The sequence below is a fragment of the Lethenteron reissneri genome, chromosome 22 (assembly GCF_015708825.2).
Source record: "Lethenteron reissneri isolate LAM-NWPU_2019-01 chromosome 22, ASM1570882v1, whole genome shotgun sequence".
Taxonomy (NCBI): domain Eukaryota; kingdom Metazoa; phylum Chordata; class Hyperoartia; order Petromyzontiformes; family Petromyzontidae; genus Lethenteron; species Lethenteron reissneri.
In genome coordinates this window covers 2,780,720-2,795,529 of record NC_083800.1, presented here as the reverse complement: position 1 = coordinate 2,795,529, position 14,810 = coordinate 2,780,720, and the positions used below count along the sequence as shown (strand labels likewise).

The 14,810-nt window shown below is 49.5% G+C and overlaps 1 protein-coding gene across 17 annotated transcripts in view; it reads left to right on the top strand.

Annotated features, from left to right (window-relative positions):
- Positions 1-14,810, top strand: part of LOC133345513 (LIM domain-binding protein 2-like) — a 168,527-nt gene that overhangs the window by 79,602 nt on the left and 74,115 nt on the right. For all 17 annotated transcript variants that reach the window (XM_061556310.1, XM_061556322.1, XM_061556323.1 and 14 more), the window contains one exon: positions 5,641-5,743. In XM_061556310.1, coding sequence (XP_061412294.1) covers positions 5,641-5,743 — 103 coding nt within the window. The remainder of the gene's footprint in view (positions 1-5,640; positions 5,744-14,810) is intronic.

The window sequence follows — 14,810 nt, the reverse complement described above, 5'->3', positions numbered from 1 at the left end:
CTTTCCTTACTCATCCCCTCCATCGTTCCTGCTTAACGGTCATATTTATCTTTTACTTGCGTTGTTGTTAATGTCTTTATGCGCGTCATATTTTTCTATCCTGCTTTTTTACTTTTGTTGCTACTCCTCCGTCTCAAGTCTGTGTCCTTTTGATTGTTTACGTCGTTTTCTTTTTCGTGTTCCCCCCCCCGATGTTTGACTCTTGCGGTGTATTTACTCGCGGTCGTTATTTTAGTCGTTTGCGAGCCAAGCGGCTCCTCCCGTCTTGCCTTTGAGCACCTCCTTGTGCTCCCCCTCCCCCCAAGTCCCCCCCCCCCCCGCAACCCTCTTTGCTTTATTTAATTTTCATACCAATGCCACTCTTCCACACCAGAGCACACGAACAAGGTTGTGGTGCAACTGTCATCATAACATTTTTGGCCCATGTGTGCTTTTATTATCTTTGTTTAATTTCTTGCGCCCATTTATTTGTATGCATTGAGTAAACAAACCCAATCTTGAACGGCAAGTGGTGAGCGGATTTTTTAATTGAATGTTGTCGATAAAAAAAATAGAATAATAAACATGCACTTTCCCAAGGAATATAATACCATGTGCATACACGCAGTGGCGTGTATGCACATGGATCTCATCCGGGCGTTTTATATCGCAGAAACAGTAATGTTAAGGTAAAGATTGGCTTTAAAACAATGTTAGATAAAGGTTTTGTATTACTCGTACGGGAAACTGAGAGTATGTTAAGTAAGCGCGATTTTGTCTGGTTATATATGGAGTTGCTTGGGTTGAGATATCAACAGTGAAAACTCCTTCGGCTCCCCAAAGGCTTATTAAAGACACCAACCCCAATCTCACTGTAATAATATCGCGGGCAGGACGTGCACAGATGCCATCACCTAATTCCACAGCCTTTGCCTTAACCCCTTCTGGAATAGGCGTCGCAGCGCTACGATGTTGAGGGCGTAGGGGTCTCCTGGGCCCGCTTCGCCAGGGCGCGTCGAGCGGAAGGAGTTGGCCGCGACGAACTGTGCGGTGCACTCTCCACGGTTATTTCAGAGGCGAGGTTACGGCCATCCCAGCGCTATGGCGGCGGCGGCGTGTGTGATGATTATTGTCCAGGGCGAACCCTCGGTGATTTCTAAATGGCCGTGTAAATGGAAATAATCTTTTATATTTGACCGCGGTGCACGACACGCCATAACCCCCCCCCCCTTCGCATTCATCAGCGAGCGGTTGTGGTGGCAGCTTTGGATGATTTGCACGCACCAAAGTGGATGCTAAAAAACACGTGCACACACCGACGACAATGATGGGGCCTCTGCCGTCCGTTAGCAGTGTGAATCGTTTCGTGCAGATTCTATTTGCGACTGCCTTTTGAGACCGCCGTGGTAGTGCATGCGATCGGGCATTGTGGATATCGCCGCTTAATATAAAATCATATATAATAGTTTATAAGAACATCTGTACCCGTCGCAGGACGCACGCGAAATAGAGCCTAACGGCTTATTGGGCCCTTCCTGCAGAAATAAATCTAAATCTAATATTGTTGTTGTCTTTGATTTCCTTGGCCACTATTTTTTTATGGACTGCACTAGCTACTCGCATGAGGCCAAGTAAACCCAGTGGAGGTCCAGGCCAAGTCAAGATACCTGTTTCCGCTAGTATGCACGGCCACGATTTGCCGGGACGCACTGCTCTCCCTGACATCACACAAACGGCAAACCCCCACAATCGCACGCGAAACAAAGCTTTTCCCCATAGCCATGAAGACAGCTGCGAGCACCTATTAAGGACTGCACGGCCCACTGGGTGACAGTGTGCCTTTTGTCACTCGCCATTGCCATTGGCTCCCAAATTTTGCTATTTGCACACACCGCCTGAAGTATTCATTTAAGGCTGATTCAACACCCGGAGCGGAAGCCCAAATCGGCTTCATCTTGACACCCCCACTCCTCGCCACTGGCGTTCGCAGTGGCAGGGGATTGAACTCGGCTCCGCCGGTTTTACGGCTTAAGAAACCTGCGAAAAACCACTGCGCCACAGCACGGCACACAAGCAACGCTGTTGTGCACACACACACACACGCGTGCGCGCACGGGCGCAGACGTGTACGCGCGATTGCGAGCAAGCGAGCGCATGCGCTTGCCCTTGCCGGGAAAAAAAAAAGTGCCGGCAGCGCAGGCAGGCAGGCAGTGGAGAAGAGAGTAATGAGTTATCGCCATCATTAAGTGCTAATTGGCAGTCTTGGTGGGTGTCTGCGGGCGACTGCTTGATGAGAAATACCAGGGATTTTTTGGCCCGCGTGCCTGCAGTGTTGCTCGCCTTCTTTTGTTTATTTTTTTTGTACTTTCCCTTTTTCATTTATGATGACGTCTCGGTTTTGTCTCTGCTGCTGAATAATTTAGGCGACTCGGAGCTGGGAAAGAGCAAAGGGAAAACTTTCACCGGCGGTTTGAAAAAAAGCAGAGAGAGAGAGAGATTGAGGAAGAAGAAAAAAACCCGCCACGATTTTAAAGCAGTTCCAGTTTCAATATCGGAGGCATAAATTGAGGCAAACTATGGCATTTCCAGGTGCCGTCCACAGACGGTGGGACAGAGAGTTGATTATAACCCACTTGCTTATGCATTTCTGTCGTGTTGGTTGAGTTGGTTTAGTTGCCTTTTGATGTGCCTGTGGAAGCTGGGAATAGGTGTCCGAGAGTGCGTAGGGTTTTTTTCTTCCCCTCCGCTCCCCCCCCATAACCACGTGTTGTGCGTGAGCCCTGCAGAATCGTCCGTAAAATTTCAAAACGGTGACTTTTGTTCCGGACAGAAATCGGCCAGCGTGCTGGCGAGCAGCCTCTACAGTTTAAAGGGGGGGACCGCAGCTGATGAAAAATAAGGGGAGGGGGGGGGCCCATGGCATTTGCATTGTAGCTCCTGCTCCCCGTCTGCCTCACTTGGGGTTAAAGTTATATTTATATATACAAAGACATTACATGTGAAAAAATATGAAATATGCACGTGTTTATATACATGTGTTTCTGAGGCGGGTACCGATGGCGCGGTGGTTAACGCCCCAACCGCAACATGAACCCGACGAGCTGGGTTCGATTCCCGGCCGCGGCTAACGTCGTTGGCGAGGTGATGTCTTGCCCATTCTTGGGCACCGCGCGCTTTCACAAACCCATACTGACCGGCGTGGTGAAGTATGGTCAGGCAAACCCCCCCCAACAACCGACACGGCCTTAGCGGCAGTAGACTGATAAACGGCTGAAAAATGCAAGAAAGTTCACCTTGAGATAGAGACGGAGCACCGCTGGTGGAGTCGCAGTGGTGACAAACGTGAAATCGTAAGTTAAAATCCTCGCTTGAGATTACTTCACCCATCTTCCCGACAGGGGTGAGTAAAATTAAAGCAACTAGACTGGACCCTGCCAGAGTAATGTGGAACTTCTATCTCTAGCCTTGCAACTGCCAGCGAAGACAAACACTACCCGCTGCCCATTTAATCGTGGCACTTTGAATTTGTTTTTCTTCACAAAGAGTGAGAGAGAGAAGAAAAAAATCTTACAAGGACTTCAATAATTCATTTAACATTTCCATTTCTTGGCAGAAAGTTCAAAAAATTTCAAAAATAACCCCGCTGAGTGCCTCGGCGCTCACTCGGATCTCCTCCCCTCTCTGCGCCGTTGGCACCGCGGCGCTTTTGGCACCCGCTATCTCGCGTCATTTTCAACGCTCGCTGTGCCCACACCCCCGACACCTTCGCCGCCACTTCACACGCGAGGGGAGGGGAGGACGTTATTGGGGTTAGCGGAGTGCCGGAGAGAACATAACGAACATATGTTTACATTTTGGAATGGTGTGGGAGGAAGAAACGGGGGTAATTAACAAACTAAAAAGTTTGGTTAAGCGCTTGCCGTTTCGCCTATTTTTTTTTGCCACCCCTGTGTTTGTGTCTGTGTGTGGTTTTGGTTGTTGTGTAAAGGTGGGCCGGGCGTTGTGCTGGTGGCCACACGACCCCCTCGTGTGCCGTGTTGGCCTTCACAGGTGCTCGCTTAACAGCACTTGCCCCAACTGTCTGTTAAGGATGTCTGTCATCTTTGCGTTGCGTACAGCTCAAGTTTACTTTGCTGCAATGAAGAGAAATGAACCCCACATGTAGACACGATAAATTCTAGAAGCACACGTCAATAAAAAAATACTGTTTGTTTTGGATAATGTATTTCAAAGATGTGTTTATATTAAAATGTGTCATCGTATTTAGTAATTTTGTGGGGGCTTATTCAAAGCCTTAATGTAAAAAAAAACCCATAGCCTCGACACAGAGCTCGAATGTGCGTTGCGGTTTTGATGCCAGTACTTTAATAGTTTATTTTTTTATTTTTCAAGAACCCAAACGCGTATAATCCTCCCGAGAGGTATCCGTGGGGAACAATAGCGCAGCGGTCACAGGGTATCACGTTTTCGGGTAGGGGACCAGTCGGGGATAGTTGGGGGTCCACCATCCCGCCGCTGTGGGGGCATCGATCGTTGTGTAACATATCTTTAGGGGACGGGGGTTGGATAATGTAATCCAACAGAACTGAAATATAAAGTAATATAAAGGCGATGCCTGGGTCTAACCAACTTGTTTTCACCTGGGAACAACGATAATTTAGCGTTTTTTTCAGGAATGTGTGAGAGTCGTGTCTGGAGTCAAATCCAAGACTGCAATTTTTTAAAAAAAAATGTTCTCTGTTTTGCCGTCTCTCGTTCCCATCATTTCTAAAATTGTATGTCTCTTGGTTACCAGTTTGTTCGCTCCATTGGCTTAAATGTATCATGGTCATATCTTTTGCATATGCTGAAAAACATGTATTTTATTTCCACACGCGATTTCATTCATATATCATTAAGCCTGAATCTTTAAACCCCTGCGTATTTTATTAAGACAATTCATGTATGTATGAATGCGTGTAAACCACGCCGTGCATTACATCCATCCATTCACAGAAATGTCATGCTCCTATTTGTGATTGACGCTTACATTTCAATGCCGTGACATTGGTGCTGTGTATATTGTGCAACGCTTAACATTTTATTTGGTGCTCTGAAAAAAGCATTAGGTTTTTCCTATATATATTTACTTTAAAACACCCAAACAAGAGTCGTGTTGAGTCGCTTGGAACGGCATCGGCCGGGAGGCAGGTCTGTCGCCGGAGAACGCCATAATCTCGTTTGCGCGCAGGATTTCTGGAGCTTGTGAGCGGCCTTCTGTCTAAAGCCCTGGGTTTTTTTTTATTGTGAGCATAAGAAAGATGCAGGTGTTTACTGTATCACCAAACTAAAAGGTGCACTTGATAAAGTTATCGTCTGGCTCTTGTGTTCTCTGTAGATTCTGTTAGTTTGTTTGTAAGGTTCATCCCTCCATCTGTCCACCTGTCTGTCAGCCTGTGGTGCGGCCTTCCGATTGCTTATTTAGACCAAAAAAACTCTATGCATTCGTCAATAACACTGCGCCCTCGCAAGAAAATAAAAATCAAACCCTCTTAATTGGCGACGTTTCAGGCAATAGCCCTTCTTCATAGCGCGTGAAAATGATATGCCCGCCAGTTTCACTTGTCCTCTCGTATGTCGTCTTACGAGATTTTTTTTGCCTTTCTGTCTTCTCGTTTGCAGGAGAGCGACAATCTTTGGTGGGATGCCTTTGCCACAGAATTTTTTGAAGACGACGCCACGATGACCCTCTGCTTTTGTTTAGAAGACGGACCAAAGAGATACAGTGAGTTTGCTCCAATGTCTCACGTCCGCGACTTTTCCCCCCCTCCTACTACCTTAAAACCTCATGCACATAAATCGACAATACAACCACAACAACAACCGGCAAGTTAATTGATTCGTTGGCCTCTCACCGTCGCTCAGAAATGAGCGTGGCGCCAGAACGTGTACGATGTTCTTGTGAGGTTGTGGTGGCGGTGGGGAGGGGCTGGCCGAGGTGAGGGGGGGCCGTTCCGGGGGGTCGACCGGCCGGGGGGCAGCCAGCCGTGGGGCATCCGGGGGCACTGCCATACTTCGGAAGTTGTAGGGGGGTCCTATTTGCAAAGGGTTCTTGCGGTGGTTATTGGTCACATCGCAGATGCACAGTGACCCAGCATTTGCCTAATTCGCTGTCATTAATTACTGTCACCACGCCACATATGCAGTGCTGACAAAGCCCATTTAACATATGTTTAAACAAGTTGAACTACTGTACTATAATTATATTGAGTCCAAGTAAACACAGGCCACCGAATCTGTACCGAGCGTACTGTTTGTGCACTCCTGTGTATTTAAAGATTCCGTCATCAGCATAATCGGAACAATCGTCAGAATTTTGTCGCTGTGTTGAAGGGAGAAAAATGCGCACTCAGAAATGTAATTAATTTGGACTAAAATATTGTGAGCCAGGTAAAAAAATGTTGCGGTTGTCTTTTACTCCTATCTCATGCATTGGGGAAGGGGGTGTCTCTGGTGCCATGGTGGTGAGATGTTAACTACCTTGCCTGGTATACAGGAGGTTGTAGGTTCGATCCCGACCCTTTCGCCTGCTGTATATTTGGAATTTGCATGTTCTCCCCATGGTCGCGTGGATTTATCTCCGGGTCCTCCGTTTTTTTCCCCTCCACATTTAGAATCGACGTCAAGCGTTGTGAGTATTTGGCTGCTATAAATTTCCACGTGAGAAGCTACCTTGTTGAGCTATCATTTGTGGCCGGGTCGCTTATGGAACGAGCTATATAGCTCAGTGGGCCTTACCTGTTCAAATAACAAAAGTTGCTTAGTTTCTTAATAGTTTATATATGTATGTTGAACTTCTTTCGCACCATATGTAGCCAACCGTGCTAATCGGAGGTATCTTGGCCATGTCTGGACATTTTGAGGTTGTCCCGGCATTCCCGGCATTCGCAGTGCCCCGGCGTAAAGCGGCGGTTACTGATTTGCCACGGGGAAAGTTATCTTTGGCCTCGGGAATGGACTGCGCACGCAATCGCGCACACAAAGCCACCGATCCTCCGTGTGCTGTGAGCGAGCACCTATGAAGGCCGGCACGGTATACGAGGGGGTGGGTGGGTGGCCAGCACCACGCCCGGCTGCACACACCCACATAGAGGCACACGTGTGCGTACGTCGGCGAACTCGCGCGTGCCGCGACTCGCGTGCTGGTAAGCACTCGTGCTCCCACTTCAGCAGGATTAGCCCCGGTGCAGCGGGGAGCAACGGCTCCCCGTCTCGCAAGCCATTGTGCCCCCCCCCCCCTCCCCCTGGCACGACGCCGGCCTCGCCGCTCCCGCCGGCCACTCAACCCGGCTTATAATTGGGCCGCGTCCCCATCCTTCCCAAGTTCCTTTATGTCCCCGTCAGGAGCATTAATGCCCCCGCGTGCATTCCGACCGGTTTGCCCACATGTACCCCTCCCCGTACCAGCCCCCCCATCCCAAAAAAAAAAGTCCCCACTCTGTGTGACGTTTGTTTTGGCAAGCATAACGGCACGCTTTGTCAGCCGGCACTGCGACACCGAGTGTGACAGCACCAGCGCTCTTTATTGCCCCCATCACAGTCGCCGCCCCCCCTCCGCAGCAGAACGTGGTTTGGTTACACGTCGTGGACATCTTCAGACAGCCGTGCACCTTTGGTTGCCCGTTTTAAAACCTGTGTGACGTTTTCGCTCAAAAGAGAGGAAAAAAAAAAGAGGAAACGCGCGTTCGTGCGCTACCTTTTTTAAGTGGCGACACTTCCAGAACCCGCGAAGATAACTCGCGCCGTTTGTAATGGATCTCGCGTGCGATGGAAACATTAAATAGAAAATGAAAATTTGTAACGGTATTTGTTTCGTTTGGCGTGTCGTAATGAAGGAGATAAAAGGTGAAATGTTTTCACAAGTACATTTTAAAAGATGCGGCGGCATGTATGTGTGTAGGCACGTTGGCAACATACCACACTCTTCCAGGGCCCTCTTTGTGGCTGGCATAAAAAAAAATGAAAGGCAATGAACAGCGCTACGCGTATAGCGTGACATCCCTGGCGAGCGTTGGGCATTAGCGATGCTGCCTTAAGTTTGGAGTGCCCGTGGGGGGTTTATGCTGCATTTCAGGTTTCTGCTTGTGTTATGGCTTATTACTATTATTCTTCTTTAAATTTTCCCCGTGTCATCCAAGGGAGGAGTGGAACTCGACGTGCATGGATTTAGCGGAGGGTTTCCATGACGTAATCGCAACGAAACATCAGGATGCGGGGAGGGGGGCCGGGCGTTGGGGTCTGGGGGTACTGGGGTGGCAAGAGGTTTTTGTCGGTGACGTGCGATGGGCTCGGTGGAACACACGCGTTTTTTGAGTTGGCACCGGGAGTTAGGGTTGAACAATTTTTGCAATCCGCCGTGGATCGACGTAGCTCTTGTGATCCGACGGGGAATGCACATCTCCACTTGGAATCCGATAAATAAATTTCAGCTTAAGGATGAATGGCCATTGAACGCCACGGATGATAAATAAGTTTTTTAAAAATCGTACAACTTAGTTCCATTTTTGTGACGTATGCACGCGGCAAAGGTTGTTTTTTTGATCGAACGGGAAAAGCGTAGCTCAATTGGTATGCGATAAACAAGTACACAAACGATGCCCATTTACCATCGTGGCCACGGATGATCAACAGTGAAAGTAAAATCTTACATTTGTGGCATTGTTGCGACGCTTGCGTGCGGCGGAGTTTGGAGGCCGTTAAAAGCTTTTCTGCCAAGGCAATGGCAATGTAAGTGCCCTCCTTGTGATTCCAGCCCCAGAGGTGCTTCGTGAGCTGATGCCGGGGGCCGCGGAGGATGGCCTTGGCTCCGCAGGCTCCCCAGTGAAGCACGTTCTCGATGAGACACTTGTACCGTGGCCGCGAAATCATCTGGCGGCGGGGAGTGCGAGAGGCGTTCCTTGCTCACAAGCCGCGGCGGCGGAGGGTAGCAGACTCGTAGTGGCGTGGGCAGGCATTCGTTTGCGCCGGCAAGCAACGTCCGCCTTCGAAAAAAAAATCAACGATGAGTGCGGTGGCCTTTACTTTAAACGTGTGGATATATTTATTATTTTTGGAAGAAGAAATTGTGTGACATTCAAGAACGGTGACAACACGCAACATTTTCCATGTAAACATTATGCGCAGCGGTATATTTTTTGGTGGGGTGGGGGGGGGGTGTTCAGCCGGGGTGCGTGCTGCTACAAATTTACGGTTAAACCTCTCCACGTGATTGCATGAATTGGAGTTTTGAGTAGCGGGGTTTTCTGCGTGGGCGTCAGGTTTGAGGGAGCTGGTGGGGGATGGGGTGAGGCCTGTGGGGAGTGGAGCTGCGGGCGGTGGGGATGTGGTGATGGGGGGCAGTGAGCTCTTGGAGGAGGGGAGAGAGGGAGGAGGGAGGGAGTTGGGGCATGCCAGGAGTTATGGCAGCATGGACCACGGTGCCTGATCTTGTTTGCTTGCCCGTGTGTGCGCGCTCCTGTGCGCATGTGTCTGTGCTACCTCCTGCACACAGTGAATGCTTGCGTCTGTGCACGCCGGCCGGTAACTGTACACACCTCTTTGCAAGCTCACCCGCATGTGTGTGTGTGTTCGTGTTCATGTGTGCGTGCATAAGCACGTTTGCGTGTACGCGCAAGTGTGCCTACTCGCATGTGTGGTCGATTTGCGCGGCACGTTCTGCTCGGGTGCGCGTGCTGTACCTAAGATCACGCACGTGCACGTTCCGCAAGCGCGTGTGTGCGTGTGCGCGCGTGGTGCGATGGGGAAGAAATGGCGGCCAGCGCGGGCTGCCTCCTCTTGAGTCTGCACCGGGCCCCATCCGAGCCGGCCCCCACGGTCAGTCGGTCCCCTCTGTGAAGCCCCACGCCGCTTGGGCCCTCGCTCTCACCGCCACGACCGCCACCACCACGCACGCGCTGCCAGCCCCCCGGTCTGCCGAGGGCTGGGGCTGCCTGGAACATGCCGTGCACCAAGCCGCTTGCCAGCGTTCATTCATTCCTGCCATGATTATACGCTCTATCAAATTTGCTGAATTGTATTTTAAGTAATCTGCTGTGTATACGATGCGCTGTAATTGGTTTCCTGTTCTGAAACGGTGATGCACGGCTCTTCGTTTCTATTGGTATTTATTATAATTTGTTATGAATTGTCGCGAGTGTGGAAATGCACAAATAGCAAATGCGTACACAAATCTTTTAAGTATATCAACCCTTTAAAATTTCGTATGACTAATCCTCGTCTCTGCCAAACTAAATTAAAAAAAGGTCACTTGCGCTAAACACGTTATTTATGTGAAACTTTAAACAAAGACATTGTAATGCTAATACCGAAACTGGGGCTTGTCGGTATCCTACTAAACCTTACCCCGCGTTATCACAACATGGTGCACCCAACGCGTGAAAAGTACGCGTTTTTCATTGTTAGCTTCCATCCTCACTTTCTCACTGCTCGCTTTTCCCTCCACGTGCGCACATACACGCATGCACTGCCTCTCCCATTTGGGCCCTGTCCCCCTTACTGTAACCAAAGCCACCACACTTGGGATTTGCTTTGATGCTCAGCTTACAAGGAGGGTTTAACCCGTTCAACCTTCAACTCCCGACGTAGCGGGGATTAAGCGACATCGTAGCGAGGTAAAGTTTTTCACCTGTTCTCTTCCGCCGCGGCGTGCCAACCCCTCTGTCAGGCCACGTCCGACCGTGCACCTCGAAGCGCCCCCCCCCCTACCCCCCCCCCCCCCCCCCGGGAATTCCGTCTCAACGTCGGGGGATCCCCGGCACGAGCGGTTTCCTTCGTGGACCGAGCCCGTTTTTGTGCCGCTTTTTAATATTTTTAATTGGCCGAAAGGTTTTCGAATCGGGGAGCGGCGGTTTCAGGTGGGCGGGGGGGGGGGACGGTAAATTAAGGGCGCCGTCCACGGAAGGGTTAATTGGGAGGCAAGCAGCAGGATCTGGGAGTGATGTCACAACGTTGCCTTGGCAACTGCAGCCGGCAGCGTGGCCCCGGCTCGGCGGAGGAGCGCGCTTAGTCGATCTTTCGCCCTGCGCCAATTTGACTTGCAAATGATCCCCGTCTGGCTGCCTATCTGCCCGCCCGCCCGCCACCCGCCTGCCCGCCCGCCTGCCCGTCGCGAGCATGCATTTGGCGGCCCCCGTGTGCCTAGCGTGCTCGCGCTCGCCGATTCTAATTTCATTATTATTATTTTTATCTGGAACACATTTATTTACTTTTTTGTTTACGCGTTTCAACTCGCCCCGTCCCCCGTCTGCGATGGAGAACGCATCCGCGGGGGTGTATGGTGGTGCCCGGGGCTGTAAGGCTGTGTCACGAGTACGAACCCTACCGCTCCGGCCGATTTAGACCTGTTTGTCCTTTGTGGCGCATACCTGCGTTATTATTTCGATGCCTAATCATCAGCAGACATCGACTCTGCAAACCGTCCGTGGGAAAAGAGTTTTGTCGTTTTATTTATTTTTCTTTCGTTACAAGAGAAACCCGTAAGCACAGGAAATGCTTGTGGGGAGTGTAGGGTGGGGGTGCGAAACGCGGCAAGGCGCGTGGCCCGCGGGGCGATTGGACCGATTGGGCCAATCGGGCCCAGGGAGATGTTGAGGCTTTGGCTCGAGGCGGCAGAGAGAGAGAGAGGAGAGTTTCTCCTAACGGCTGTGGGGGCCTGCGTTGTGATCCGTCGCTCAGCATTTGGCAGGCTCACCCCTGACTCCACTGTCAAATGATTTGCAGCGCGATGACAAAGATGGGCTGACAGCCGCCGCTGCACCAAGCTTCTGATTTGAGTCTCTATGACGGGCAGAGGTGCAGGTGCATGCTGGTTGTTTATTTATTTATTTGTTTCCTTCCCAGTGCCTGTCTCTTGTTCTCCCTCATGCTCCTTGTCTGTGTGCGTCTGTGTCTGTCTGTACAGTAACATGTTTATCTCTCTTGTCTCATTTCGTTTCGGATTTTTGTTTAGGTTACAAACCGATTCAACTTATCTCTCAATATATGTTGTTTACAAAATGAAAATAATGCCAAGAATTCCATTGCCACACAATTTGTGTTAAGCCCATGTTGATGGCAATGAATCAGCTTCTACATCATGTACATGTGTATATGTACATGTACATGTGTATATGTACATGTACATATCCACTGCTGGATGAGGGCCTCCCCACATCGTACGAAGTTCATCATTGTACCGACCGCAAAAATACCAGGACATTTTGCCTTTGCTAATATTTGATTTGTGACTCTTATAAAGTCGAAAACAAGTTCACGTTGCATGCTTTTTATTTGATCATGAGATATTACGTTGGATTAGGGGGGGTCTACATCCAACAGTAGATTGACCATGGGTGATGATGGTGATGATGACATTTGAATCTCAAGCTTTGTTTGAATTTAGCTACACGGATTTCCGATTGTGTTTTTTTTTTCTCTACATTCAAAATGCTCGCAATTAAACTCCATGGTATTTATTTCTTTCCTGTTGTAGTTTTTGTTTTCTTTTTACTTCTGTCTGCATGTTTGGCACCGGCACGGGGCCTTGTTGGACCAACCAAACAAACAAACGGATATATATTTTTTTGCACCAGGGGAATTTGTAAAATAATGACCGCTAACGTTGGCGAGGGCACGCGGGATTCTGCGCCTGGTGGAAATCTCATCGGAGAACGGCGATGCGAGCAGGAAACAAACATTTGCAAATTGGGCTGTCTGACTGTCATTAGGTATGGGGAATTGGCGTTTCAACGCGGTCGACGCGGCTCCACGCACCGCGCACGGTTGTGTGCATGGTTATGCACGGCAAAATTCCTTACAAATTGTTAATCAGGAGGGCCACTTCCACAGTGCAATGCCGCGATGGCATTGTGTTACAGTGTCAGATGCCAGATAATGGGGTCACTTTGCCAAACATAATAGTTTATTTTTTTAAATTCATGATTAAAAAAAAAGTTTGCAGTTTTTGTTTCTTGGTCTTGAAATTTTCTGCAACAATTTTTTTCTTAAAGTTAAACCGCAGCTGTTGCGGATGATTGACTGTAACCCAAACTGGTTTAACAAACTCGCGCTAATCGATACTTTTTGGAACGTTGTGTACACAGATCTGCATTTTTTTTTGGGGTTCTGCCATTTGGTAGCTTTATACCAAAATTCTTGTCATTCACCCTCCACCATGGCCAGATTGTCACGTTAATGAAGATATTATTTACACGTGCCAATTTATTGATAAAATTCTAACCAATATAGCTCCTTACTGGTGGCTTAAGACTTTTCATGGCTAAAATCAACGCCGACGTAACAAGACGTTTCAATCCAACTACTTTAAGCCTCATCAGGAAGTCATCTCGCATATAGTTCTGCATCAGCTGAAGGCTTTCACCCACCCTGGGTGTCGAGGTACCATGCTGGGAGATATTGGTCATCTGTATGGGATGGGTGTTGCCCCCTTTACCCGTGTGTAGGTTTTCTCTGGGTGCTGCAGTTTCCTCCCACGTGTAAATTATTATTAATTGGAAGATAAAACCTTCATATATATAGAGGACCGCAGAACTTGGGCAGAATTTTTGCTCTGAAGAAAGGCAGTTTTATTGACGAATACGACTTTTTTTTATATTTGTGACTCGCATGGGGCTAGTCTAGAGATTTACACGCAGCCTTCTCGGCTAGTCTGCAAGGAGTCCAAAAGGCTCGCGTCTAACGAACGCCCCGGCAATTTTCACCGGGGCACAAAATAACAAAAAGACTGGCACCAAGTCCCGTTAAGTGGATGCAAAAAAAAAGTGTGACATCGTTCCCCAAAAATAGGCCATTGCGTGTGCTGGTCTTTTACATTTCTCGCCGAAAAAAACGTTGAACCTTACTCGTAATTAAACCACGAAAAACAAACACGGCCGTGGTTAATGTTATCGGTCATTGTCGAAAATACCCTGTGTGCATATAGCGCAGTCGAATCAAAAGGCTTTCCTTTTCGACGGACTGCTGTAAGGCAATAATTGGCATGATGAATATAAGACGATCTGATAGGCCGTATACATTACACACACACATGCACACACACACAAGGAGTCTATTACTGCGTACAGAAAGATTGCCGTTCTCGGTGCTTTGTCGCACTTGCGGACAGTATCACAAACATCCTGTCGCCGCGCATTGGAGTGATGTGGCTCACTGGAGCCTTGGCAGCGCTCTCGCAGAGAGCCGCTGTCGTGCGTCAAGAATAGAGGGGGGCCCTTCGGCAAGGCAGGGGCGCCATCGGTGAGCGCTCTGGCTGCGCGGTGTTGCTGGGTAGATGTTGTTGCGGCGTTGTGATTATTATTCTTTTGGTTGTTCTCTAAATCTCCAAGCCGAAGACGCGTGGGGGGGGGGGGAGAGTTGTTCCCGGGTGTCGTCATCTGCGGTGATGAATCCGTCCTTGGTCATTGGTGTGGGGCGCTGGGAGGAGGAGCAGTGGCGTAGCTCTTGAGTGTGCAGGTGGTGCAGCTGCACCGGGGGCAGCTGCACCGGAAAGGGGGAGCGGGGAAATTGGGCACAACGTCCCCACGCCAATTACGCTTCGCCACTGGGTCGGGGTTCAGGTTAGGCAGGTAACACCAGCCAGGCGTATGTGTGTGTGTGTGTGTTACCTGTGTTTCCACCGTGCACCTGGCCTGGCACGAGCACCGCCACTTAGTAGCGAATGGCAGTTGTTGTTGCTGCTACCTGTGCCACGCATAGCTCCAACTCTGTCTGCTGTCACAGCGAGCATTTGTAAGCCTGTAGAGGCCCCCCCCCCTCCCCCCCCAGTGGTTGTCCTATGGAGAGATTGGCTCCTCTGT